The sequence below is a fragment of the Dama dama genome, chromosome 24, assembly GCF_033118175.1.
Source record: "Dama dama isolate Ldn47 chromosome 24, ASM3311817v1, whole genome shotgun sequence".
In the NCBI taxonomy this organism is placed as follows: Eukaryota; Metazoa; Chordata; class Mammalia; order Artiodactyla; family Cervidae; genus Dama; species Dama dama.
This window is the reverse complement of record NC_083704.1, coordinates 33,830,851-33,855,472: the sequence shown is the minus strand read 5'-3', so window position 1 is coordinate 33,855,472 and position 24,622 is coordinate 33,830,851. Positions and strand designations below refer to the sequence as shown.

General features: G+C 40.3%; 1 protein-coding gene and 1 pseudogene across 2 annotated transcripts in view; one reads left to right on the top strand and one right to left on the bottom strand.

Annotated features, from left to right (window-relative positions):
- The window catches only part of SHQ1 (SHQ1, H/ACA ribonucleoprotein assembly factor), a 94,780-nt gene that overhangs the window by 16,958 nt on the left and 53,200 nt on the right, over window positions 1-24,622 (bottom strand). For both annotated transcript variants that reach the window (XM_061128066.1, XM_061128068.1), the window contains one exon: window positions 22,624-22,744. In XM_061128066.1, coding sequence (XP_060984049.1) covers window positions 22,624-22,744 — 121 coding nt within the window. The remainder of the gene's footprint in view (window positions 1-22,623; window positions 22,745-24,622) is intronic.
- On the top strand, window positions 18,569-19,489 carry LOC133045753 (selenoprotein H-like; annotated as a pseudogene).

The following is a 24,622-nucleotide window of genomic DNA, read 5'->3' as shown; positions in this document are numbered from 1 at the left end:
AAAGTCAGTCTTTTGACAAATATTTATTGACCATCTTCTATGCGCCAGGTTTGGTGGATGTAATGGTGAATATAAAATACAGTCTTTGCTCTGAGGATCATATCATCTTAGTCTGGACTTGGCAAGGAAGAAGATATCCTACGAGAGTGAAGGACATCTATGATAAGGATCAGCCTGGGGTGCCCCAGGCATTGAAGAGACAGTCTGTTCCCACATATAATTCCATAGGAAAACCATTTTATGCCTTAAAATCAGGGTAAGACAAAAGTCCTAATTCAGCCTAAATTGACTACTTCAATGCTTATCTTAAATTTTTAAATATCAGATTCTTGGAGAGAAGCACTAGTTATTTCTTCTCCTCTGCCCCTTCTGTGTGAGTCTGTATACCAATGTTTACAGGCTTTATTATTCACAAATTCCATATTGGTAAATCTGACTACTTGTCGCAGTTTCCTGTAGCCTCAAAATCAATACTCCTCAGCCTTATGTAGTTATTCATGGCTGCACAGAGAGCAGTGGGCATCTTCAATACCCAACACACATATCCTGAGGGATGACTGGATGCAGCTCTGCCTTCTTGTTTCAGTTTTCATACTGTAAATAGGGTCCTTCTTCACGGTCAATTTAGTGCCATGGTTTTTGCATCTGGGGGCTTCTGTTGACAATTTTCCTGTATATCATGGCCTCCAAGTTCAATGTTGAACTGTTGTCTACTGCCCAAAGCCTAGAATGTGTCTTATGAAGAAAACATATGTTCTTAGATAAGCTTTGTTCAGGCATGAGTTATGGTGCTGTTGGCCATGAGTTCACTGTGAATGAATCAATAGTATTGGTATATATGAAATAAAGTGCCTTTAAGCAGAAACACTAATAAAACAAGGCTATGCGCTGATTGGTTGATGAAAATGTTGTGACCAGAGGCTCACAAGAAACTAACCGTGTATTTCAATAGTTGCAAGTTTGCTAATTGAGTGTCTGCAACAACTTCATATAACATACTTCTGTAAATGATGAAAGGTGACTGTAACTAGGTATTGGCCATGAGACCAGAAGGGGGCAACCATTTCAGGTTTGGAATGGTGGTAACAAAGTGAAGACAGTAGACAAGGTTTGCTCTTACAGAACAGGTCGTCTAAACTGAAATGGTCTCAAGGACTATGAGAAGCAGTCCAGGGTAGAAAAAACAGGAAGAAGCACGTGGGAATGGTGGCATCACAGAACAAGGAGAATAGCACCATTAGGTCCATGGCTCCATCCTCAGACCATGGGACAGGCTGACTGCTTTCCACAGACTAAACATTCTATCTTGGTATGTGGCAGAAAGGAGAGATGCATGGAAGAGGGTCTATTTATAAGAGACCTTGACTCTCAGAACACAAATTCCAAAATGCTCATGGTTTCAAGTCATCTTTCCTGCCTCTCTCTCTTAATTCTTCCAGACAGAAATATTGATAAAAGCATGGAGAGCCTTCAGTGTGACTCAGGTGCCACCAACTCCTGTGCATCACAAGAACAGATTTCTCTTAACCCCGATCCAGGCCCATGTCAAGACCAGCTTGGTCAGTGGCTCAGCACACCACACTATATCCTGCTGCGCACAACCATCTCTTGCATGAAGGGAATAGACATAAAAGTCCACTCAACTCAGGCTTGGAGTACTCAGTGACTGATTTGGGAAGTCTTAGATTTGAAAGCCAGACTGGACAACAGTGCCGACAAGCATTCATCTACAGAAAATCAAAACTGGGGAAGGCTGATTTTCTTAATGCTTATTTATATTCTCTCAAAAATTACTTCAACTAAAGTGAAAAGCATTTGCCTATTAGAACATTCTCAAGTGGCAGCCCCCAGCCCATCTAAGGGGAATTTTAAAATAGTTTTAATAAGAGCAATTGATGTCAGTGACATATTTAGCTTCTCTCTTTAATAAAGCCTTGCTACTTAAAGTATAGTCCCTTGCTATTTAAAGTATGGACCAGTAGCAGCAGTATTACCCCAGAACTTGTTAGAATTACAAAATCAGAATCTGCATTTAACAAGCTCCCAGGGGACCTGTTTGCTCAATAAAATCTCAGAAGCACTAAGTCAGATAGCTGTGACCATCATCTTCATCAGAATGAAGATTATGACCACCTTACACTTTATGGCTTCAACATCACTGACTCAATCTGATCAAACACCTGGGAGGGTGGGAGCAGCATGAGGCTCTCCCTGAGTCCTGGGTCAGCTCCTGAGGGTAAAGCATTTGCTTTCCCTTTACAGGTTCTGGAAAGGGCGGCCTGACTCTGTCCTAGCCCTCTCTTACCTGGAGCATAAACCTGAATCTTCAGCCTGCAGCCACTCAGCAAACATGGCTCCAGGTCAAAGGTGCAAGGAACCGTTCTCTAATGGCCCTTTGGCTCAAGGTTCTCCCTGTGGCCCTTTCTTCTAGGCCAGCTTAATCCTGAGGCTCAATCTCAGAAGTACCTTATCTCTCAGCCCTGAGTCTACAAAGCTAAGGTCAGCTGCTATCTTGTACAGAATCTTCAACCTCCACAGGGACCTCTACCAAGGTCAGGCTCCAAAAATCTGCCCTGATCCCTCTGCCATCCAAATAGCCCCAATACCTTGCCTGCCTTCCCCAACCTCCACCCATTACTTCACCTGGACCCTCCTACAAGTAACCTCTGCCTACAGGTCTCAATGAAACAATGTAGCAGGTGAATTTTTTCATTCATTCATTCATTCAATAAACATTTACTGAAAGTACTATGTGCCCAAGGACTGAGCAAAACACATAAGGATCCTCGTGTTCGTGGAGCTTATACTCTGCAGGAAAAGATAGACAATAAATGTGCCACATGGTGTAAGTGCTATGGGGAAAACAGAGCTAAAAAGTGGCCTAGGAGTGCTAAGGACAGAGGAGGTTCCATTTTTATAAGTGTTTAGAAAAGACCTCACTGAAAGGTGACAAAAAGACCAAATACGCTGAACAGCCTGAAGTGTGGGACCTGGCTTTCCTCTTTCTTTATACTGATCCTTTTCTTCCCGGCTTGAGCCTCCAGCCCACAGAGTATAGCACTCAAACTGACTTCCTCTTTCCAGTCCTAAGAGCCATATGGATATCAATTCCCACGAGGTTGTCTAATCTCCAGATCTATAGATCATGCATCCATGCCTAGACAACTGCTTCTCCTACCTGCCTTCACCTGAGCCTGATAGCCTACCTGTGCGGGCCCATGTTCATGGGACGTGACAACATGCTACTTTGTTTCTAAAAAGGAAGCCCCAGAGGTTTAGGAAAAGAGGAGAAAAATTGTGCCAGAATTTTACAGTATTTCATATGATAAATATAAGCTATATAAAACTACTTGAGGGCTCAAGAATGTATCCTTCTACAGCTAAATTTTCTCTGCTAAGAAACAATGAAAGATGACATAGGAAGACCTCATGCTCAGCCACCAGGGAAACAAGGGCAAAGATTACAGCAGATCCATGCACCTGGTATGAGTGGAGGATAGGACACTAGAGGCACAATCAATTCTCCTTTAAAAAAAAAATTCTTCTAAGGATTGAGCAAGCTACTCTGTTGAGGTCTACACAACTGCAGATTGAAAGGAACCTACTGAGCCCAGGGTCATCCAGCGGGGCTTCATGTAATGATGCAAATATCCTAGATCTGTACTATCCAATATGCTACCCACAAGGCACACGTGCCAACTGAGCACTTGAAATGTCCAGTGTGGCTGAGGAGTTGAATCCTAAATTGCATTTTATTTTAATTAATTTACACTAAAATAGCCTTGGAAGGCTATGAATATAAAATTGGACCACATAATTAAAATCTAAAACCCTAATTTTCTGACAAAGATGAGGCCTAGACAAAGCTAAGACTATTGGGCTACCTCAACTTGGAGCATGAATATTCCACACAAGCACCAGACTGGAGGCTTTTCAAGCTGCATTCACATGCATGAGCCCATGTGATTCTTTCTTCTGCCACACAGGCTAAGCCGGGACTCTCCACACTTTACCATGGCTCACAGGGCAACACGTGCCTGATACTAGAGGGAAAATCCGGGGGTAGCCTGGGCTTCTAACACACGCACCTGCTGTGTGCTGGCTCCCAGGAAGCAGTGACATCAGCTGGGTACTCAGAGGGCTTATCACCCATGTGAAACAAGATGCTGGAAGACTGCACTGGCCAGGAGAACTACTGAAGAATCTTTCCTTGGGCATACACACTGAGGAAACCAGATCTGAAAGAGACACGTGCACCCCAATGTTCATCGCAGTACTGTTTATAATAGCCAGGACATGGAAGCAACCTAGATGCCCATCAGCAGATGAATGGATAAGGAAGCTGTGGTACATATACACCATGGAATATTACTCAGCCATTAAAAAGAATTCATTTGAACCAGTCCTAATGAGATGGATGAAGCTGGAGCCCCTTATACAGAGTGAAGTAAGCCAGAAAGATAAAGAACATTACAGCATACTGACACATGTATATGGAATTTAGAAAGGTGATAACGATAACCCTATATGCAGAACAGAAAAAGAGACACAGAAATACAGAACAGACTTTTGAACTTTGTGGGAGAATGTGAGGGTGGGATATTTCAAAAGAACAGCATGTATACTATCTATGGTGAAACAGATCACCAGCCCAGGTGGGATGCATGAGACAAGTGCTCCGGCCTGGTGCACTGGGAAGACCCAGAGGAATCCGGTGGAGAGGGAGGTGGGAGGGGGGATCAGGATTGGAAATACATGTAAATCCATGGCTGATTCATATCAATGTATGACAAAACCCACTGGAAAAAAAAAAATAATAATAATAAAAAAAAAAAAAAGAAATTGAAAAAAAAAAAAAAAAAAGAATCTTTCCTATGTTGGGGGACACAATCCTTGACCAAACTTTTATGCAAATCAAGTTTTCTAGGATACAATTACACTTGGTTCTCTATTTTAGGGTAGTAACCATGACTTTCAAAAACTAGGACTCAACTAGTTTGTTGGACATCTCTTTAAAATCCTATGTTCACTTTAGCATCAAAACATACAGGCAAAAACTCTGCTATAATTAGAACTGAAGAGTTGCCAAGATGTCCAATAGACCCAAATTACTATCTACAAAAATTACTGATTACTAAAAATAAGAATGAAAAAGTGGCTCCAAGATATCATTTGACTAAATACAGGCATACACAGCACAAGTGAAACCCCCAGTTAGACGGCTGTGAAAAACAAACCTGCTGGCTGAACAGCATTTCATGTTCCTACAAGAACTAGATGCAAAAGCCTAATTATGGTTTGATTCAAACGATGTTATCAAAACACTTCCCACATGGCGTGAGAGATGTAAGTGCTTTTCTCCTTTCATTCTTTGTTGGGGCATCCGGGTGGGTTTTTTCTTGGAGCCATCTCACTCCAATGAGATGAATCCAAAAAAGCAGGATTGGCTGTCAGCAGGGAGTGCGAGGCTGGGCTTTGATCGCAGCTGAGCTCCCACCTGCTTAAAAAGGCAGCCGTGGAGCTTCCTCCTCTTGCTCAAAAACACAAGAAATCGGCAGAGATAAGCTGACAGGGAAAACATTACACAAATCACTGACCCTGCTGCAGGCAGAGAAGAGCTGCCTCTGCTCGGCTTTGATTTTCTGGAGCTGAGCCTGAGGGTAGAGGCGGCTGGACTTTCTTCTTTCCCGGGGCTTCCCATGGCAAGGTGCGTGCAGACAGAACCCTGAGGAATACCAAGTGTGGAAGAAAGGGAAACAAAGAAAGAAACAAAACAAGAAGCCAGACTAAACTAAACCAAGGTGGAGAGCTGCCATCAGCAGCCAGGAGGAAAGATCACATCTCTAGTGGAAAGCAAAGAGGGTTTTACAGATTTTGGGGAAACCACGCCAAGCCAGGAGCTCTGGCTGTGATCTCTGTTGTGCTACTGTCCTGCTGAGTGAAGCAAATAAGTACGTGCCCGAAGTCCTCCTGTTGCATGTTCTACTTCTATTGTTTAGTTTGTGTCCAAAGAAGAAAATAAGAGCGTGCCTACCCGTGTCCAGGAGTGGTGTTGGAAACAGAGCAACGAACAACCAGCAGCTCTTTCCTTGACACACACCATGACCATTCTCAACTTCATAAGCGACCTGTTTGCTGCTTAAGGGTCATCTACAGTTTGCCTTTTTAAGTGGATTTAAAATGAGCCACTGGGTTTACTGGTGTGCGCCTCATCAGTATTTAGCTTCCAAAATTAAGCCCACTATAAAGTGGTCACTGGTGCCATCCAAGTACCACACTGATTGAGGGCCTGAGATGTGTGGGGCAGATTTCCAGCCTGAGCAGCGCAGTAGTGCATAAGCAAAGCGTGGCTCCTGCTCGCATGCAGCTTGGCAGGAAGAAAGGACAAGGACCTCTGAGCCATTCTCAGAGCCTGTATCCATGAGGCCAAGGTCACAAACTCTGCTGTCCTCACCAGCTAGGCAGATGGAGTCGCAAGGAAGTGGAGGGGGTCTGTGGCAGAATGAAGACACTTATTCTGCATGATGGAGACAGCTGGCCTCAGCTCCAGCCAATTGTCACCATGTGGGAATGTGGGCTCAGCAACTGCCAGAACTTCCATTAGTTCAGGAGCAGCTGTAAATCCAGACTTTGACATAAAATCTACCAATTTCTAAGTGCTGACAACCAATTAGAAGTTTTAGAAAACTGAGTACCAACAGTGACCCAATGGCTGCCTGCTTGCAACCCTTACATTCTGCAAACTTTTATGCATCTTCCCACTGCTCCAACCTACTCTCAATACCCCAACATGTTCCCGCTATACTGGTGTGACCAGTTTGCTACTTGTCTCACTCCCAGCACAACTGTTTTAACTGTGGGGATTTGCCTTGCACACCTCCCTCTTTTCTCTCTGTGCCTGGTTAGATCCCACCCATCTTTACTTCCCAGGTCAAGACCCTCCTACTCCACCCAGCCCTGTAGACCACTCCAAGTTCCCTCTTCTCTGAGTCAATATCTTTCTTACAACTGTATCACTGGCAATAAGGCAGGGATTCACTCTACAATCCTCTAACTCTTCTATTGCATATCGTATCTCCCTAAGAAGACTAAATGCTCAATAATAGAAACCACACTAGAAATCTATCAACAGAGATGGAGTATGCAGTGTTAATGGAGAGGGAGGGTTAACGATCTGGAAGACAACAGGGATTGACTGACCACAGCAAGGTGGTTAAGAGCTTAGGTTCTGAAGACAAGCAGGACTAGGTTTCTTCATCTCTTTGAGCTTCAGTTTCCATACCTGTAACCTGGGGCCACAAAAAAATGGGGACCCATTTAAAACCTGTGAGATTAAGAGGTTATAAAAAATGCATAAATAGATATAAAGCACTAAGCACAATGCCTGGCATGCAGTAGTGAAAGTCACTCAGTCGTGTCCAACTCTTTGCAACCACGTGAACTATATAGGCCATGGAATTCTCCAGGCCAGAATACTTTTAGAAGATACTATATGAGAATATCTTGATTCCTATTCCCCATCTATTTGCCATGAAGTGATGGGACCGGATGCCACAATCTTAGTTTTCTGAATGTTGAGCTTTAAGCCACAGGACTGGAAAAGGTCCGTTTTCATGTGAGATGAATGCAATTGTGTGGCAATTTGAACATTCTTCAGCATTGCCTTTCTTTGGGACTGGAATGAAAACTAACCTTTTCCAGTCCTGGGGCCACTGCTGGGTTTTCCAAATTTGCTGGCAAATTGAGTGCAGCACTTTCACAGCATCATCTTTCAGGATTAAAAAAAGCTCAACTAGAATTCCATCAACTCCACTAGCTTTGTTTGTAGTGATGCTTCCTAAGGCCCACTTGACTTCACATTCCAGGATGTTTGGCTCTAGGTGAGTGATCACACCATTGTGATTATCTGGGTTGTGAAGATCTTTTTTGTACAATTCTTCTGTGTATTCTTGCCACCTCTTCTTAATACCTTCTGCTTCTGTTAGGTCCCTACTATTTCTGTCCTTTATCGAGCCTATCTTTGCATGAAATGTTCCCTTGGTATCTCTAATTTTCTTGAAGAGATCTCTAGTCTTTCCCATTCTGTTGTTTTCCTCTATTTCTTTGCATTGATCACTGAGGAAAGCTCTCTTATCCTTGCTGTTCTTTGGAACTGTGCATTCAAATGGGTATATCTTTCCTTCTCTTCTTTGCTTTTTGCTTCCCTTCTTTTCACAGCTATTTGTAAGGCCTCCTCAGACAGCCATTTTGCTTTTTTGCATTTCTTTTTCTTGGGGATGGTCTTGATTCCTATTTCCTGTACAATGCCATGAACCTCCATCTGTAGTTCATCAGGCACTCACTATCAGATCTAGTCCTTTAAATCTATTTCCCACTTTCACTGTATAGTCATAAGGGATTTGATTTAGGTCATACCTGAATGGTCTAGTAGCAGATTAAAGAAGAAAATCCTTAAGATCATCCCAAAAGATGAGGCAAATATGTGATCAAATTTGATGACCATTTGGGATTGTAACTCTTAGCAAAAACTATGAATAACAGGAACCTTTCTTAACATGATATAGGCTATCTACAAAAGCCTGCAGCAAACACCAATTTAATGGTGAATTGCTTAAAGTTTTTTCTAAAAAATAAAGAGCAAGATAAGAAGTACTTTACCACTACATCTATTCAGTATTTTACTGGAGGGTCTAGTCAGTCTAATATGATGAAGAAAAAGACAAAAGGAAATAAAAGATATAAAGATTGGAAAAGAAGAAATCTAACTGCTATTATTTGCATTGCTATCATTGCCTATATCAAAAACTGGGAAGAAACTGTATGTAAGTTGATAACAGAGTTTAACAAGGTAGCTGGATACAAAAATCAGTATTAAAAAATGAATTATATTTCTGCATATTTTAAACAAGAAGTTTGAAAATTAAATTTTTTTTAAAAATACCATTTATAATAGCAAAGCAAAAACTAAAGCAGTAAATCTAGCAAAACATGTGTAAAGTTTTTATGGAGTATTATTATGCAATTTCATTAAAAGACATCTAAGAAAACTTAAGAGAGTCACACCATGTTATTGCAAAGAGATGAAATGTTTTGGTCTCCCCAAACTGATAAACAGATTCAAAGCAATTCCAGTCAAAGTGTTATTCATGGAATTTGACAAGCTGATTCTAAGATACAAAGCTGCAGTAATTAAGAAAGTATGGTATTGGCACATGATAGACAAGCAAATCAGTGAAAATGAAGAGACAACCCAGAAGCAGATCCGTGTATATATGTAAACTTGATGTATGACAGAGTGAGCACTGCAGGATGCATAGGGAAAGGATGGACTATTTAATAAATGAAGCCGGAATAAGGTTATCCATATGGGGAAAAAATGAAACTGGATCCCCTACCTCATAAAACATACAAAAATCAGTTCCAGGTGGACTAAAGACTTAGATGCTAAACCCAAGGGGATAAAAATTTTAGAAGATACTATATGAGAATATCTTTATGACAAGCAAATCAAAAAACTTTCTTAAAGAAGAAACAAAAAGCATACCTAAAAAGGAACATATTGTTAAATATTGTTAAAGGAACAATGTTAAAATTAAAAACTTCTGTTTATATAGACACTACAAGGAGACTGGAAGATAAACTACAAAATGGGGGGAAATGTTTGCAACATATTTAATCAATAAAGGACTAGTATCCAGACTATCAGAGAAATCTAAAAATCAAAAAGAAAAAGATAGGCCTAATGAAAATTAGGCCAATACAACAGACAGATATTTCACAAAAGAAGGGACATGAATGGCTAATAAATACATGAAAGGATGCTTAGATCCACTTGTTACCAAGAAAGTGAAAATTACAAAAGAAACTCTTTCACAGCCTTGGAGAATGTCAAATTTTAAAATGTGAACAATACAAGTGCTGATATGAAGGATGAGCTATGGAATAAGTTGAAATAAATTGGTACAGCCACTTTGGAAAATAGTTTGGCATTATCCAGTAAAGTCTAACTGGCCTATAGCCATCCACTAAATCCCAGCAATTCCACTCCAGAGTAAAAGGGCTTACTCAAAAAGCTGCACAAGTGTACCATGAAGCATGAACAAATATGTTCAGAGCAGAATTTTTCTCATAACCCAAAATGGGAACCATTCATCAACAACACAATACACATTACAATAGATAAGCAAATTGCAGTCGATTCACACAGCAGGAAAATAAACTATACCTATGTGCATCATCTTCCCTGGTCACTTCCCTGGTGGATCAGACAGTAAAGAATCTGCCTACAATGTAGGAGACCCAGGTTCAATTCCTGGGTCAGGAAGATCCCCTGGAGAAGGGAACAGCAACTCAGTATTCTTGCCTGGAGAATTCCATGGACAGATAAGCCTGGGGAGTAAAGTCCATGGGGTTGTAAAGAGTCGGACACGACTGAGTGACTAACACTTTCATTTTCTATATGCATCATCATGGATAAATCCAAAAAAAAAAAGGAAAAGAAAAAACATTATGTGAGAATTGCAAGTAACAGCAGAACACATATAGTATGATTCCATTTACATACAGTTCAGAAGCAAGTGAAACTAAAACTAAACTTGGGATCAATACATTGATGGCAAAACCATAAGGAAAAGCAAGGTAATGATTAAAACAAAATTCAGAATTGTGGTTAGCAAACTGGGACTGCTCCCATAGGGTGCCTCTAGGAAACTGGTAATGCTCTACTTCTTAGGATTGGTGGTAAATATATGCATGTTCACTTCTTTTATTATTCTTAAAGTGTACACATTTATCTTATTGTAATATTTCATAAAAAAATATTTTTAAAAAATAAACTTTATAAACATACAAAAAAGGCATATAAGCTAGATAACTGAACCCAATAGTTCCATTAAAGAATTAAAAAAAAAAAATCCACAGAGGCAAAGAAAGAAAACTAACCATTAGTTTTAGCAGACCACCCCAAAAGAAGGTAAGTTCTGTAAATAGAGGAATTTTTCTAACAAAAGTCAACAGCCTGAGAATTATTTTTCCCAAATGCATTCTCATCACTTCTTCAGCTGTGCAAGCCACAAACTCAGGCATAATCTTCCATGATATCTTTTCCCTCTCTCCCCAAATTCATTTTAGTTTCTAAATTCTAATTTCCTGGTCAGGTTACATTCATCCTTTACAAGAACCTTTCTAGCTGGTACAACATGCAATTCACACTATTATCCTAGTGATCTCCCATCATGTACCCAAGATCTTTTTCCAGCTTCCCACTGCACTTAAGATAAAGATTCTTAACATTACATAGAAGCTACTCTACAGTCTGGGTCCTGCCTGAATCACCAGTCACATCCTGATCCATCCACACACACACATACACCTTTTAGGTTTCAGACACTCTGGCTGAACATCCTATGTTCCTTCAGTTTCTTGAACACATATAAAATTCCCTCCTGCCACAAGGCCTCTGCAAGTAGTGGACTTAATACATACTAGGTGAAATCCTAGAATACTAAAATTCACCACTTCTCTTAACTCCTGGTTGGGCAGATGCTCAATAATTATTTTTTCAAATCAGTAATTAACAATGAAATAACAAAATCATTCTTCACAGAATCATACATCTTGAGAAAGAACCTCTATCTCATCCCACTCCCAGACCTATATAATCATCCATTTCAAATTTCAATCATTTTGCCTCATAATGATAGTCATCTTTTTGTTCTTTCATACTATAGGTTAACAATAAGAAGCTCAAAAGCAAAAGACAAAGCCTCTGTAGCCCAAAGTGTCCAAGAAATATGTGCTACCATTGTGACAAAGGCCCTGCCTTTCAAGTCAGGCTTCTCTCTCAACTAAGCAAACAGAACATACAACTTAAGCAGGAAGGGACCATTTCATAGCTAGCATAAATCTCAAGCTCCAAAAGTTGAGTTTCTATGTCTTCAGCTAAATTCAAGCAATTGGCAGAGGCTGACTGGAGTCCCTGAACCTCAACTGCAGTTTCTTAGGCAAAACAACCCCTTCCCAGCCATAATTCAGGCTGAGAATAAATATACTGCTTCCCTTTGGAAACAACGATGGTTGTTCCTCTAAACTTCAGACCATTATTTTTAAAAATAATGGTACCCACAAAACATGATTTTTGCTACTGATCCATATATTAAATATTAGTGAAGCTGAATATTTTTCTTAATAAACACAGATCTATACAGTATGCTAAAAAGACTGTTTTATGCTCTCCATGGCCTAAGATCACCTCACTTTGGAGGCGACTGCAATAGATTTGGAAAATAAACATCTAAATTGTAACCACAATTTTACAGTATTAGAAAACTATGCATGAAAAAGAGATAAGATAAACATAAAATAAAACTAGAAAACAGTACTCTTCATGAAAATACTACATCATTTTAACAAAAGCAGAAGCTTCTAGGAGGAAAAGACAACACAAGCATGGAAGAGCTGACACTTTCCTTAGTGTAAACCTTCTAAAAGGCCACACTAAGTGAAAACATCTAGAAATGCACCAGGAATTTGCTGAAACCCATCCGTTTAAAAAAGAATCTGTCAAATTCTCTCAATGCTCTATTAATATCTATATTTTACAAGATAACTATTTCCTGGAAAGCTTTTTAAACTGAGAACAGCAAATAATCAATGATAAAATTATCTACAATAAATGTTATGCATCACTTACAATCAAGGAATAAACCTCAGAGGCCCTTTTCCAACATCATTTCCCATCCCAGGCAGAATACTCTCTAAAGCTCTATTTATAATTTTCCCAGCTTCTATTTATTCAGGAAAGTAGTCAGAGCAGGAAATGGGACCAGTCAAATGATCACAATCAATCTCATCACCTTCACAACATGCTGTGAATGTAATTAATCCTCTATTTATTTAGGGGACTTCACACCCCTTACATTAAGACAGCAACTCCCTGCTGGCTTAGGTTGAGATAATTATGTTATAACAAGGATTGGGTTTCAATCATATTTGGCAGAAGAAAAAGGAAACTATACTTGAAGTTGTCGGTTTTTTAAAAAAAGCTTTCTTGTGACTCCATTCAAAGGACGCTCTTGACAAAACTCTTCTTAAACAGAGCACTTTCTAAGTACGATAACCACACATACACCACGTTAATCAATGTAAGCCTCTTCTCTGAATGAGACGTGAAGACCATCCAAGCAAGGGAAAATTCTATCTGAAGCAGAAAATACTGGTTTACAAAAGCTGACTACATCAATCCCCACCTGAACTCACTTGATCCTACAGGGCTTCTCCACTGAGAATCCTCCCAAGACCTTTGACATGCAAAAACTACATTAGAGCAAGAGAGGTGAAGGAACATACCAATTTGCTCACAAAGTAGCTAATTATACTCCGTGAAAAGCCAGGGCTCCAGCAAGCCAAAACCAAGGATGTGAGAAGTCTGAAGCCAAGTATCCAAAAACGAAACGAGTAAGGACAGAGACAAAAACCAAACACAGCCACCCAGCTGTAGCTCTTGAATGGGCGTGACACACACAAACCTCCATGTAGCAATAAACGCAGGCACTTTCCGGTTTGGGAGCTGCCAAGTCACCCCTGAAAGTTTCTTTTTTACAAGAACTTGTATTCACACTTTCTTCACTAAATCCTCCACCTTTAGAAAATCAGTCAGAAAATATAAAGTCTTACTTTATTTTTACAAATCTGTTCTATTTTTATTAATCTAGCAAAATCACAATACCCACAGTATAGGTACAAGTAAAAATGATAAATGAATTATGTCTTCAAATTTCTAAAAATTCTCCCACCTGCCAAACATATTTTTTCCCCAAGGTCTGGATTAGAACGTTTGTATGTATTAAGCCCCTCAGATAAATCTTAACATATCACAATAATATTTTATTGCCTTTTGATAACATTTAAGCTCTTGAAAAAACAAAACATGCAAGAAACGGAGCTTGACTGATCTGAGTTCCTGTTCTTAATAAAAAACGAAACAAAACATGATAACCTGAACGAGGAAAAGGATATTAGTTAAGAAGTAGGAAAATCTAAATAAATCTATGGGCTTTAGCTAATAATAATGTATCAATAATGGTTCTTTGTGACAAATGACCATATGGATATAAAAAGTTAATTACAGGGGAAACTGAGTCTGGGGCATCTGGGAACTCTCTAAACCATATTCATAATTTTTCTATAAATCTAAAACTATTCCAAAATAAAAATGCTACTAAAAAAAAAGGATATTACAAATTTTAAAAAACAACAACAACAACAAAAAGCTCCACAAACCTTGGGACATTCAGATACAGGATTCTTTGACAAGTTTTCTCAATGTATATAGTTACAGGGAGCATTCGTATCTTTACAAAGGGTTATTTTGACCTGAACTCTTTAGGAACATTCATAATCCCATGATTCACTGGCACATTTCTTGTTAGAGAAGTCTAATGAAGAGCAGCAGCCCCCAGTGGGCATTGCTGAACTACTGGTGATAAGGTGAAGAACCATTAAGTAAATCCTTTCTATATGAAACCTCACTGAAGGGCTACAAGTGAATGGAGATTGGCATGTACTAATCTTTTCTTATGGAGATAAAACCCACTCCCATCCAGGATGAATTTGTGGATTTAATTAAAAATAAACAGTAAAACTGAAGAGCAACTTGACAGGTCAGAATAAGCACCTTACCAAGAATGATTTCAATTCAAGGGAGGTTTAACTTGCTTAAAATTCTGCACAATTGTCTCTTGAAATTTCTACATGCTAATCATTAGCAGCTAATGTAACACTTAATGTTGTACCATTTGTCAGAGAAGGAACTTCCCCTGCAGAAGTGAAACCACCTAGAGTGCCTGATCATCATTTGGTTATGCCTGAATTAAACAGACCTCTGAAATCAGCCACAGCACTGTATTTTTATTATGAGCATCAGTGACATGGGCAGCAGGGCTCTCCCTCAGTTATGGTTCAGATAGGTGTCATGAAATTACAGCAGTCCTCTTTGGGGGTCTGCATGCCACACATGCACCACACCCTGCTTTGAGAAAGGCCACTCACTAGTGACAAAGTGGGCCCTGGGACTATGTGTATACCACTTTAGGGGGCACATGCCCACTGTGATCAAGGCAACTAGACCAGAAACAAACACTGACCCACACTGGATCAACCTCATGCTCCTCCCTTGGAATCACAAGCAAGGGACTCTAGTCCATCTCTACTGAAACTAGGCACATGGAAACTCAGAGCAGTGGAAAAGCCATTCTCCTTCTCATGCATCAAGGAAGTAGAGCAGCAAGGATTTACAGAAAGAAGCAATGTGAGGGACCACAAGTCACCAGAAAGTCAGTCAACTGTCGTACTTTATGCCTTGAGCTCAGGGGTCCAACTGCAAACTCCCAGCACCTGGGTCCCAGAAGATAACCGACAGCCTTCTGATGACATCCCCATTTTTACTATAGAAGTCCAGGTGGGTTTCTTGTTTGTAACCAAGCGATTTCTAAGTAAAAATACTGTTGTAGTCTCCAGACACTGAAAGGAGAAATAAGGGTTTCATATCTGGCCCTGTTACTAAAATGCCAGGACCCCAGGCTAACTGCAGACTCTCTTATTCAATAATAAAGGGACACTAAAGGACAGATAAGCAGAAGGAAAAGGCAACCCACTCCAGTATTCCTGCCTGGAAAATCCCATGGACGGAGGAGCCTGGTAGGCTATAGTCAATCTGGGGGGGTCGCAAAGAGTCGGACATGACTGAGCGACTTCACTTGCACTTTTCAAAGGACAGATAAAACTTGTGATCCAAAAGCAAAAACGCCTCACATTCATTCTTGCCCTTCAGTGCACCAGAGCTACAACCAGAAAATCTATTCTCCATGTTGCTTACATGTTTGACTTGTCTACTCCTCTGTATGATGCTGTTCGCCCAGCCTGGAATGCATCTGCTGATTATTATTATACTCATATGTGAAACAGTGCTGTGCAACCAGATACCATTTTTTATGTTTTGCTATTAATTCATATCCCTTCTTTGTCCAACTCTTCTCCATATATCTTTTCCAGCTGTGATCCAAATGTTCCTCTTTTTTCACAGATACTCCTTGGAGATCTCAAATCAACATTTTTAAAACTGAACGCCTCATCTTACCTCCCTTCTCACTTTTCTTCTACCCTATACCATTCTCCAATACGATTTAATTTCAGCAAATGCACCTCCAACCACCTGGTTTACTGGCCAAGCCAAAATTCAGATCTCATCTTTGACTCCCCCACTTCTCACCATTGCCTGAGATCCAATTCTTATTTGGTCCTCTCTCATCTACCCCTGACCACTTGTCTCCTGCCCCACTCTCACTGCCCTCACTCAGGCTACAACTGCCTTTTGCTTCCATCACCTTTTCATCTGAAACCAGCCTTTCCAGCTTGAATCTGAGCTCTGCCCCCATGCCAGTTCATTCCCCACAATGTGACCTGATGGACCCTCCCAGAATCTAAATCTCACCATGTCACTCATACACATATCCCAGCACTTAATCTCTTTAGATTCTCCACACTCTTCCAGGATAAATTTCAAACATCTTCATGTGGCCAAGGCTCTATAAGAATCAGCCTCATGTGTTTCCTCTCATTCCTGTCCCAAGAGTCAACCAACCTGAGCTTTCAAGCTCTTTAAAAAGTCCATATTCTTTGGTCCCTATTGTCTGAAATACTCTCCATACCTGCTTCCCCATCTGCATCTGACCATCCCCTACTGACCTTTCAGCCCTCAGTTTCAACTTTTCCTTCTGGAAGCGGTTTCCAAGACCCTAAGACTAGGCATGTGGCCTTCTAGCTGGTTCCACAGCACCCATACTTTCCCACTGCAGCCGCTATTTGGCTACAGAATAATATTCCCCTTATATCTGTGTTTCCTGCTAGAAGGTCAGTTACAAAGTGGCGTGTCTCTTGTTCACCAGAGTGGCTCCATCAACTCAGTTCCTGGCACATGGTAGGGCTCGATAATTAGTGATTAAAAAAAATAAATAATTCCACTTTTACATCCAATGCTAATGTTTTACCTCTACATCAGTTACCACCACTTCCACGGCTTTTGGTAGATAAACCAGGAACAAGAGAAAGCCAGAAGGAAGAGATCTACACTCTTCTCAGGAACATAATTCTTCTCCCTACCAAAACACATACACAGAAGAAGCAACCAAAGCAGTATGAAGCAAAGATAAGGTTCTAAGTTTTCTAAAATTTTAAAATTTGAGTGCAGAAATAGCTTGAGTTTATTCACAATTGAGGAAATGTTACTGAAACGCCAGTCTGTGTGTCTGATACACAGTGAGGCCAAACAATGCCAAAACATCAGAGTTTGGAACACAGAAAAGTTAATTGAGAGCCTTGCAAGGAGATGGGTGGCTCCTGCCTTAAAAACCCCAAACTCTCGGAAAGCTTTCCTCACAGAAAAGGTGAGGGAAGGGAGTGGTTAGTTGCTGCAAATTTTTTGGTACCAGATTCTTCATTCTTGAGGTCATGTCAATGATGTTCCTATAAATCTACAATAAACAAATGTTACTCTCTGTTCTGACAACAAAGAGCAAGGTCCCAGGGCACAGCTTTCACCCTCTGAGGTCCAGGTCCTGACTTGAGAGGTTCCCACAGGGCCAGTTACTCTGCCCCAAAACCTTCATATACCACTCGGCCTGGGTCCTCCCGCCAGCGCCCAGGTACTGGCTGAGGAAGCAGATCTCAGCTGGCAGCTCCCTCAGGGTCTGGTCCCCAGATTCTGCCCTGCTGTCATCATGGAGGGAGCCAGGCACCTAAGACCCAACTGACCCTCAAGTTCCTCAGGAGGTTGGAATGGCGGGGGCAGGGCCAGAAGAGCGCATGTCAGGCAGACGGCTGTGGCCATCAGGTCACAGAGACAGGGATACAGAAGAGATTCACCTCACCTCAAAGCCGGCCCAGCCAGTGGGCTGCCTTGGCGAGGGCTCTGGAGCCCTGCAGGACACAGCCCCCAGCCTGTTTCCTGGACCGCTCAGCTCATGCGCTGGCCCAAGGCCAGGCGAGTTAGAGGGCACCGGGAGAAAGCCAGGATCCACCTCTTACCTCACTCTCCACCTCAGGACCACAGCTCCGCTGACCGTTGGCTGAATGGCTTACTAACGGTTGCTGTTTGACAATTATTCATTGTGGGAGGGGCCCAATGCAGAACTGACCAATGGCTGAGCAGGACCACTAACCGTCCCTCTTGGACAGTCATTTGCTTGGGGGAGGGGCCCACTGTGGAAGCTGACCAATGAATAGCGCGCAGCAACCGCCAGGTGTGCCAAGAGCTGCAGCAGAGCAGAGCATGCTGTATTATAGAATCTGAGGTCCAGGATTTAGCAAATAAAACTCTCTAGCAATGGAGTTGTTTACTTCTACAAACTTTGCACATTAGTGTCCAAAGGGCTGCAAGCTAAGATTTCATTTCGCTCTTGAGAGGTTTTGCGCCGGGAGCCGAGTTCCTGGACTGCGGTTCGGCGTGCGGAGCCGGGCTGGCCTGTACCCGGTGGCCGCGACTGCGCCCTGTCCCAGCTGGGCCCCAAGCGCCATGGCGTCCCGCGGGAGGAAGCGAAAGGCCGAGGCGGCGCTGGCCGCAGCGGGAGAAGCCGGCCGGCGGCCAGGAGCGGGGAGTGGAGGGTGCGAGCGTCTTCATCGAGCACTGCACGAGCTGAAGCGTCTATGGGCGCAACGCCGCGGCTGTAGGCCCCGGAGCTGGCGGTGAAGGTGAACACCGCCAGGCCGCGGAGGGGCAGCTTCGAGGTCGAGGTGATGCTGCGCAGCAGCGCGGAGCTCTGAACGGGTCTTAAGAAGGGGCTCCCAGGCAAACTCAAGCTTCCGGAGCCTCACGTGGTGCTGGAGGAGCTGAAGAAGTAACTTTCGTAGAGAGGTGGGGCAGAAGAAGGCGTCTCGCTGAGCCTCCGTCCCTGGTGATGGAGCATTTATGACGGGACACGGCCAAACTTCAGTCATGTCCCCAAAGCTGTGGTTTCCTCCCCTCCAGAAATGATGGTTCAGTTGTGAGGCAATCCTCTAGTAAGGCATTGAAAAGTTCTTGGATTTGGTTTAATAAAAACTAAAGGATTTGAGTTGATATTAAAAAAAAGTCAATGTATGGCAAAAACCACTATAATACTGTAAAGTAATTAGCCTTCAACTAATAAAAATAAATGGGAAAAAGAAAAAAAAAGATTTCATTTCATGGCGGGGGGTGGGAACAATGCAAAAAAGCAGTGAAAAAAACAAACGCACAAAAAGTATTAATGAGAGGAAACCATTTATCAGTTCAATATAAAAAGGCTCAGTGTTTCAAAGACATATATTTTCTTTTCTCCCCCACAACTACCTACCTTAAAAAACCACACCAGAGAAAACGAAGATATAGAATCTTCATGGACAAGTTCTGACTTATAGTGAAGTTAGCTGGGACTTTAGATTTTAATTATTAAAAAAGAAACATTCAAAATCTTTGACACGGAAAAACAACATCATATTCTCTCCTGTGTCATTTTAAAATACACCATGCATTAAAATACTAACACTGAGTGCATTAGATGAAGTAATGGAGTGACTAAAGTCTTATTGTCAATGAGATGCGGGGCTGGAACATATTTTACAGTGTAAGCTTTTCCAGCTTATACTAAAGAGTGTAAAATGCTAAACTTTCAGTAGGTCAGAACTACCAGTGCTACTGGTGAGCACAGCCCACCAGAAGGAAATCAGGGGAAAGGCGAAATCTTAAATGGAATGTAGCTAAAAATTTCAATAAACATAGGTTAGAATTGATTTACAGTTTGGTTGAGAAGGGAAAAAAAAGAAGTGTTCCTTCAACTGGCTCTATGAGGTACCATTCAACTGAAATTTACTGTACTCACAAGGGACTGTAATGGGCGCAGATAGGTGCTTATTCACATGGATTTTAAAATTTTAGAGGAAGAAAGAGATATGCACCTAAATTACTACAATGAGAGGCAGACACAATGTGTGCCCAAGTGATCTCTAAACCAAGTGCTATGGGAACATCCCTGAGGAAGACAGATAAATCCTTAATCCCTCTTCCTAAAGGAAAAGCCCGCTACAGGGAAGGTGCCCCTCTTCACTCTCCACCCCACCCCATATCATGGACAGAGACAACTGCTTGTCTAGGTGGCATGTCTTGGAAAACATGCAACCTGGAGCCAGAAGACCTGAGATTATCACAGACATATCTCTTATAAGATATATGACCTCAAGCAAACCACCTCTGCATGCTGCCCCCCAAGTTGTGTTTGTTACAGAAGCCACCACACTCGAAACTTCCAATGAAGCTTACGATGAAGGATAGCATGAAACATTTCTTTTTAGAAAAGTAATGTGCAGAGTCTATAACTCGAAATAAAAATACACCAGTTTCAGTTTTTAAGGTCTGCAAGTGTGCTCTTCAAGACACAAATGTCACAAGGAAAACTATCTATGAAGCACTAAAGCAAAACCTCACGGTAACTGTTGTCCTAACTTCATTAATTCACCATAAGAATGGCTTTGCTGCCCATATTCCAGTAAGTGTTTGCCAAAGTAAACGTCTGACTGTAAAAATGGAATGCTAGTCAGAATGTAGCACTTGTCTGGTACATCAAATAAAATTTTATACAGTCATTATTAAAAATCAAAAACATCAACTAGAGACTAAGGAAAATGCAGAACTATTTTAATACATAAAAATAAGGCACTAGATTTCACTAATAAGTTATCTGGAATAGAAATAGAAAGTGAAAAATTAAGGAAGAAATTAGTTACGAAAATTATGGACATTCACCATAGTATTAATTCAAAGTTCACAATTAAGATGATACTAGAAAGCTCAATTATGCTGTGCTTGAAAAACTAAGAATGAAATTAGAAAATTTAATTAAAATTCAGTTCTCTTACTTCAAGGGGGCGGGGAAAACAGTTAAAACATAACACACAAAGTGAAAACAACACAGCCTTCTTAGAGAAAGGGACGTTACAGTCACATGGTAAAGTTGAAAATTTCTTTTCCAAAGCAATTTGAAGATTTCCTGTTGGTTTCTCTCTTCTATTCTGCTCCCTATACATTAACATCTTTTTAAAAATTACTGTTACCGTAACAATGACAAGGAGCCTAAGAATGTTATTTGATTTCCTGCAACTTAAAACAAAGGGAAAAACTTTTTTAAAGTGAAAGAAAGTCCTATTAATCCCCACATCAACTTGAGGGCATTACACTCTTCTCCTTCAATGAAATAAGATCTCTCTAGTCAATAAAGAATGCCACAAACAGAGCAAGGAGGCACTCTCAGAAATGGGATCCTAGCATAAACTTCAATGCTCATTACATGCTTATAAATTCCTCACCCTGAAAGAAAAATGAAAAACCTAAACCCTCACAAATAGACTATTTCAATTTAATTTTATTATGAAAACAATGGGAAATGGCAGCAGGGTATTTGATAAGCTCAATTAGCAGAAGGATCAAATGAAGTGATGACATACCATTATGACCTCAGGGGTTAAAGATGCAATTTTCCATCTGGTGAAATCTAGATTTCTACTCTGAATGCTGACACCACCTGCTGTATGCTATTAGGCATTATCCTGAGCAGTTGCTAAGCATTTTGCTTACAACAGGTACAGCCTCAAGTTTTTTTCTTACTTCACTCTCGCAATATAATTGCTTCCCCATGAACAGAAATCAAAAATAAATTCTATATAATGGCTTGTTCAAAACAGGCATTAAAAGCCATCCTAACGCATTCATTTACCATTCACAGTAATAGTGAAAATATTACCATTTATCTCCTAAGTCACAAATGATATTATGCCATCATTTTCTATAGCACCTAAGAATTATTCCAATCAAAGGCTCTTTTTGTATGTTCTCAATTAACAGTCTCCTGCTACTAAAATGGATATTTTGACCATGTCTGATAAGAATCAGGTCTATAGAACATTCTTAACAAAATGAAAATTCATTGTATTTTTAAATTTGGTAAGATTTCTTGAGTGAGACAATGGTAAACAATTAAAAAAAATTTTTTTTACATACCAAGTTCAAGGAGCTCATTTCTTAGTGTTCAGACCCTTAGATACATTTAATTAGGCTCTGAAAGTCATGCTTATACTCTGAATAAAGGATTCCATTCACCAGTGATTAACCAAAGAGGGCACAGTTATTTTTATTAGATCTGATCAGGTCTGCATCCTGTCATGTTACACATATGCTGGCACACATGTGTGTGCCAAGACAGGCTTTTAATGCCTGTTTTGAACACTCACACTCCCCTATTGATCAACTACAGATACAGGTTCAGATAGATCAGTCTTGTGATTTCACTGAGAATAGTCAATAGCATAACAATGAATAGTCACAACTGTTTAACACTTATTTTCCAGGCTATTACTAATTTTTTCTAGAAAACTTCACCTTTTTGTCATCTGCACCTTCTCCCTAAGCAACTTCACCAAGTACCCCATGTTGATCCCGTACTTCTCAAGTATTGGTAGGTGTACAGGTTTCTCCCTCATTAAAACTAATATTCCAGGTTATCTCGCTTTCTTCAGTGTTCCAGAAATGGGAGAATGTAGCATACATAACTCAAAACTTACTTGGCTTTCTGAATCCACACACAGTAGTCTGAGATGTAGAGATCATTTAGAATATAAGCTGGATCATTTTCCTGAAAAATTTTGTGAATGTCCAGTAGACACTTTAAAACTGCACTTTTTCCTAAAGGAAATTGAAAAAAATAAAATTATCCTTAAGAAAAAAATCTGATTTTTTTAACTGAGAAAGTCACATACTGAGGAGTAACATGTACAGCAGCTCAGAGTTTTAACCATTTTTTAATATTTTTCATATTCTTTTATTGCAGGATATCATAGCAGTATCATTAAGTCCAAACCTCTTTATTTCTTTCCTGAAGAATTATAGAAAAATCTTTATACTCTATTGTTATAGTTGATTATGGTTACCATAAAAACACCATAAGATATGACAAGGTACATTAAATAACAAGGAGAGAAGTTATCATAAGTAAATGAATAATGTATCATAGCTTTAATTAGATAATGTTTCTCTAATTCAAGCTTTCAAAATACCATGGAAAATTATATTTTCAATGTCTCTTTCTTAAATCAATATTTTTTGTCAAGGAATTACCTAGAACAAACATAAATTTTTCCACCTTAAAGAAATGAAGAAAACTCAGACTGAAAAATATAAAATATCATACTTATATATATACATATAATATATATTACATACATACACATATATATATAACATACACATATAATACATACATATATACATACATATATAATATATATAATATATATAACATACATACACACACATATATATAACATACATATATAATATATATTATAAAATATAAAATATCTACTTCAAAAACAAACTGACAAAAAAAAAAACAACTGACAAAATCATTTGGAAAAAAGATATCAAGTATCAAAGTCTTGTCCAACTTAATTACTTCCTTCTGGTTGTTTAGTTTGGTTCAGTTCAGTTGCTCAGTCGTGTCCAACTCTTTGTGACCCCATGGACTGCAGCACGCCAGGCCTCCCTGGCCATCATCAACTCCAGGAGTTTACTCAAACTCATATCCATTGAGCCAGTCTGTCATCCCCTTCTCCTTCCACCTTCAATCTTTCCCAGCATCAGGGTCTTTTTAGAGTCAGTTCTTCCAATTGGAAGAGTCCTTCCAGTGAATATTCAGGACTGATTTCCTTTAGGATGGACTGGTTGGATCTTCTTGCAGTCCAAGGGACTCTCAAGAGTCTTCGCCAACACCACAATTCAAAAGCATCAATTTTTCAGTGCTCAGCTTTCCTTATAGTCCAACTCTCACATTCATACATGACTACTGGAAAACCACAGCTTTGACTAGATGGACCTTTGTTGACAAAGTAATGTCTCTGCTTTTTAATATACTGTCTAGGTTGGTCATAACTTTTCTTCCAAGGAGCAAGCGTCTTTTAATTTCATGGCTGCAGTGACCATCTGCAGTGATTTTGGAGGCCAGAATAATAAAAGTATGTCACTGTTTCCACTGTTTCCCCATCTATTTGCCATGAAGTGATGGGACCAGATGCCATGATCTTAGCTTTCTGAATGTTGAGCTTTAAGCCAACTGTTCACTCTCCTCTTTCACTTTCATCAAGAGGCTCTTTAGTTCTTCTTTGCTTTCTGCCATCAGGGTGATGTCATCTGCATAACTGAGGTTATTGATATTTCTGCTGGCAATCTTGATTCCAGCTTCTGCTTCCTCCAGCCCAGTATTTCTCATGATGTACTCTGCATATAAGTTAAATAAGCAGGGTGACAATATACAGCCTTGATGTACTCCTTTCCTGATTTGGAACCAGTCTGTTGTTCCACGTCTGGTTCTCACTGTTGCTTCTTGACCTGCATACATATTTCTCAGGAGGCAGGTCAGGTGATCCGGTATTCCCATCTCTTGAAAAATTTTCCACAGTTTGTTGTGATCCACACAGTCGAAGGCTTTGGCATAGTCAATAAAGCAGAAGTAGATGTTCTTCTGGAACTCTCTTGCTTTTTCGATGATCCAACGGATGTTGGCAA